We start from the raw sequence: 5,036 nt of genomic DNA on the forward strand, positions 1-5,036 counted from the left end.
GACCAATTATGAGGATATATTGAACTTCAGGTTCCTAGCCCTATGAAGTCAGGTAAAGATTGTATTAAGCTCCAGAAGACATCTAAAGCTCTTGAGCTGTCAAGATACAAGTTGTTTATGCACAAGTATTAGGAAGCTGTAGCACAAATCCCCGGGATGGGCATCGCAACGTGGAGCCCAAGAGGCAGGGAAATGACCTCCCTTGTATGCTTTCTTTATCCTTAGAAAATAAGTCTCAAAAATGGAGCCAAGAGACACAAGGAAAGATCTCATAGACTGGTCAACACAAAAGTGGTGAAAGTGAGTCAGAGAAAAGCAGGTGCAGGCAGAAAGGAGACTGTGAAGAGTTGTCAGGTAGAAAAAAACAAGTTGGCCATATTAGCACTTGTCTGGATAGCAAAAAGGTAAGGAAAAAGAAGAGGAAATGGGAGAAACAGCCTAGCTGGGAGATTAGATTTAGAGATCATCCAGGAATTGTTACAATGTACTTAAGACTGACACCTTGGCTCCTTAAACATATCAGAGAACCTTAAGTATGAGTGAGCTACTCCTTACTATTTACTTGCCCCAATTTTTGGCTTTAAGGATGGAATCACATATTCTGTTGGTCCCAAGGAACGTAGACCCTCAGAAAGCCATCTGGATGTCAATGGCCTTTCTCCCTCTTCAGCTCAGGGTCAGGGGTTTTGGATCCCATGTGTCTAGGGAGAACCCTTGCTCCTGTCCCAGTTCTGCCCAGACAGCTAGATAAGGCTGAGAGTTAGAAACACTGGGAAAGTTTGCCTTTCACCTGCTTTCTTGTGCATTTCCAATTCTTGGGGACAGCATCACGGCAGCTTCTGATATAAGAAAGTTTTAAAAACAGAACCACAGTTTATAGTTTCTGCCTGTAGGTTCCAACTTTCTTCTTTTCTACTTAATAAAAATCTCTGTTTAAAGCTCTTAAAGTATTTTAGGACAACTATCCTGCTTCCTTCCTTCTTTTCTTTTTTAATTAAAATTTTTACCAAATATATTTCAAATTTCTGGTTGACTGTCTTCCCAGTTGCTCTAGCAACATTTCTTTTTCATGCCACTGTGGCTTTTTGGAGCCAGGTTCAACACACTAGTGGTGGTGATATGACTCTCCATATCTCTTTTGAACAATAATTAAATCCACATCCTTCCTTGAACTTTTTCCCCACAGGCCCACTACTGCCACATACTCAGTTAACTACCACCTAGAAATCCCACTACTGGGAATCTCTTTGGTAATGCATTTTCTCCTCTGAATGTCTTCAGCACACATGCAGTCATCTGAGCCAATCTGGCTTTCATATGGTTGATCCTAGCTGTCCTCCTGGCTTTCAGGCTTTGTGAGCATGGATTGTGACACCTGGATCAGAGCTCTGTAAGCACAAGATTGTGTATAGCTTCCCATGACAGCTAGATGAAGGCTTTTCCAGCTTCTTGGCATCTGCTTTCCTATCTTCAATCTGCAGCCTAGTGCCCTTCCCATCCATGGAGGCCTCCCCTATAATCACCAAGTTCTTTTTATATCTGATGTGGTTGGACCATCCCTGCTCATTAGCTCTGTACTTCCTCTCCAGGTCTAGGTATCTGATTTTGGATTGCAATGGGTGCCTTTAGTGTTCATGGACAAAGACCTTTGCTTTACTTGAGCCAAGCAAGCGACGAAGCAGTGAGATTTATCAGTTCAGTAGACATGTCAATGATTGGATTTGGGGGATCTTTTACGGGATTCATTCGTGAACCAACTAGGCCCTGGGGTTTAATGGAATATTTTCAGTGTGGAAAGAGGGTGAGAAAAAGTTATTCAGCTAGCCAGTGGGGCAAAAGAACTTTAACTCAAGCATCTGGAGATGTTGAGGGACTTGAGCGATCGAGGGAACTTTGAGATTAAATGGCAGCAAAAGACAGCTCTTGCTCTGGACAGGGATACTGACATCTTGGCTCACCATCTTTCCAGTAACTAGCAGAGTACCTGGCATTTGGAAAATGACTGGATACTGCTTATGAAGATGATAGATAATTGAAAAGACAGTTCCTAAGAACCTCCCTGAGTGTCACATGAATATTTGTCACGCCAATAAAAGCTATGCTCAGGATTCAGAATGACCAATTAGCATTCTGAATTACAGGGCCCTATGTAAGGTCAAATATTCTCCTTAATAGAGTGCAGCCAAACTCCCTGAAGGTGTTGTGAGGATCTTGTTGAGAATGCACAAAGCTCAGGACATGGACTAAATCATCTGCATATGATTCCACATTGCCTCTTGAATTATTTCCTCAAATTCTACTATATTTCTTAGTTTTCCAAGAAAAATCTCTAAATTTAAGAGATCAGTATGATCCATGTACCAGGAAGCCCTCAGTTAAGTTAAACAAATTAAACTTGTTCTCCAAATGGCCTTCCATCTCCTCTCAGGACTATGGAGGGAGAAGGTAGGGGATGGGTAAAAAGGTCCTATTCTATGCTGAGGCCAAGTTTTGACACATTGACCCCACAGGCCTGGTCAGGGCATTCATGAAGAAAGGAGGAGGTAGCCTTTGGCTCACTCATGCCAGTGCAGCACTTTGTTGGCCCTTATACACATGTTCATGGCTGTAAACTTAGGTGGAGGAGCACCAGAACACAACCAGGTCACCTAGATGAGCTTTACTGAAATCTGGCCAAATGGCAGGAGAAACAATTTTGGTCTGCACATTGTACTAATTTCAGAGGCATCTTTCTTCTCTCTGCTATTTGTAGCTATCCATGGGTTTACTTGGGGTCCCTCTTCCACACAATTTCCCTCCTTCCATTTCAGTTCATCCATGTGGAAACCATGCCAAAGAGATGGTAGACTATTCTGCAAGGAACCTGGGCCTGAGTTTTTCAGTATGGGAAGGTGTCAGCTTTTGCAGGATTTTCTAATATGTGAACTGTGTGCAGATGAGCCTGAAGAGGCTGTGTGTGGGCTGCTCTTTGTGATCCAAGGGAGATCTTTCTGCTGCTGTCTTGCACATCTGTGAGGTATGTTTTTATTCTTTCCACAGATTTACTTCCAAAAGGAGAATACAATTCCCAGAGAGACAGCTGAGGTAAGGAAAGGACACATATCACATCAGAAATCAGCCTTAGGAAGAGCTTTATTATATATTTTTCTTTCACCAAGGGAAAAAGGCAAGGAAGCTGGAGACAAGCCAGCTCTTATCACAGAAACACCAACTAAAGATCAGACACATTATCCAAAGCCCTCTCAAACCAAAGGGTCCAAAGCAGATCATCTATGAAGCATGAAGACTGACAAAGATCTAATGATCCCAACTTGTGTTTCTTATTAGCTGTTTGAATTCAGTCTTTTAAAACATTTTGTCTGAATTTTACAAAGCACAGATCACATTACAATGTCAGGCCTTTTTTTGTTTTGGTTAGGATGCAGAAACAAAATTAAACTATTTTTGATTCTGTAATATCACCAACTTCTTCTTAATACCCATTGTAGTGGTGATGCTCACCATAAAGCTGTTAAATTAAGATTCTCTTGAGGCTTGAAACAGAGCCTTGCTCTCTGAAAGATGGATGGTGGCATCTTTGGCCATTATGTATCAAGGGCTGAGTGAGGTTTTGCCCCAGGAGAGCTGTGCTAGGCTTTGGTGGTCTGCCTTGATAAATACAGCACTCTTATATTCTTGACCGTCTGCCAGCTGCTGAGAACACGTATTCACAGAAGTTAATAAAATACAACGAACTATCTTCAGAGGTACAGACCAAGTCCTGGAATATTGAGAAAGTCAGGAGACAAGATGGTATCTTATACAGAGATACCCACAGGAGAAGGACTTGGGTTGGATTTTCTTCTTGACTCCAGACGGGATTTGAGCAGTTATTTTCCCTTGCTCTGGGCTGAACACTTCTCCAGTGCCTTCTGTGGGAACTCCTCCACACATTTTGTTTGTGCTAGCTCCTGGCATGGGTCTGCACACTGAGGAAGGCACTGGTCTTGGCTTGGTGGTGGACATGGATCTTGGCCTTGTTGTGGGCAGTTTCCTTGGCTTAACTCCTGGCACTGAGGACCACATGTCTCCTGAGCTTGTTGTGGACATTTATCTTGACAGGGGTCCTGACATGATGGGACACACACATCCTCAGCTTGTGCCTGGCACTTTTCTTGTGTCTTTTGAAGACATGGGGGCGGCACACATGGTTGCTTGCACTGTTGATCATTGAAAGACATCTCAGATGATTTGAAGAGTCTAAAAACAAACCGAGAATTTGAGACATTTTACATTAAAACACCAAGGCTGTGAGTTAGAAAGGTTTGCATTAGTGTGAAGGATTGAGAGTGGGATGGGGAAGATAATTAACTTTGAGTCTGATTTTTATCCCTTTATACAAATATCCTTGTCTTAGATCCCCTTGACACTTGTTTATAAGAATAAAGTATTCTCCTATTCTCTTGGACTTTTGTCTAGTCCTTCCACAAAATCTAACTAATATTTTTTTTTAAAAAATCAGGTACAAAAGAGAATAAATGAGATAGCTAAAATGCACTCAGGAATGACAAGCTGTCTAAAAACAATAGAAGGAATTACAGTCTTGGATAGGAATAGAACAGCGGTGGCCTCTCAAAGATGGGACATCAGGGACTTGAGGAAGGGGAATCACAGAGGAGAGAGAGGGAGAGGAAAAGGGAGAGGGAGAGGGAGAGGGAGAGGGGGAGGGAGAGGGAAGGGGAGGGGGAGGGAGAGAGAGAGAGAGAGAGAGAGAGAGAGAGAGAGAGAGAGAGAGAGAGAGAGAGGAAATGCTTACCTGATCTTCAATGAGATTCAATGAAGGATGTGGACTGTGGAGTCTAGGATGGTGGGGACTTTTATACAGTGCTTGGTATGGCCTCCTGAAGGACTGATGGGTCACGTGGGCTAAAGTCCTAATTGTGGAGTCACCGCAACAAGCTTCATCTAAAATCACATCACGAATGGTTTGAGTCACTGCTTGAGATGCCTGTTAATCAGCCTGCATTTTGGCCTCTGGGTTCTCACCAGACCTCAGC

General features: G+C 42.9%; 1 protein-coding gene across 1 annotated transcript; it reads right to left on the bottom strand.

Moving 5' to 3' along the window:
- Positions 1-3,464: 3,464 nt before the first annotated feature.
- Prr9 (proline rich 9) lies at positions 3,465-4,831 on the bottom strand. Its single transcript, NM_001271271.1, has 2 exons — positions 4,796-4,831; positions 3,465-4,239 (listed from the first exon to the last, which is right to left on the bottom strand). Exon 2 carries the CDS (start codon positions 4,218-4,220, stop codon positions 3,870-3,872), a length of 351 nt encoding a protein of 116 aa, NP_001258200.1. The 5' UTR covers positions 4,221-4,239; positions 4,796-4,831; the 3' UTR covers positions 3,465-3,869.
- Positions 4,832-5,036: the final 205 nt, after the last annotated feature.

The sequence above is a fragment of the Rattus norvegicus genome, chromosome 2 (assembly GCF_036323735.1).
Source record: "Rattus norvegicus strain BN/NHsdMcwi chromosome 2, GRCr8, whole genome shotgun sequence".
NCBI lineage: Eukaryota > Metazoa > Chordata > Mammalia > Rodentia > Muridae > Rattus > Rattus norvegicus.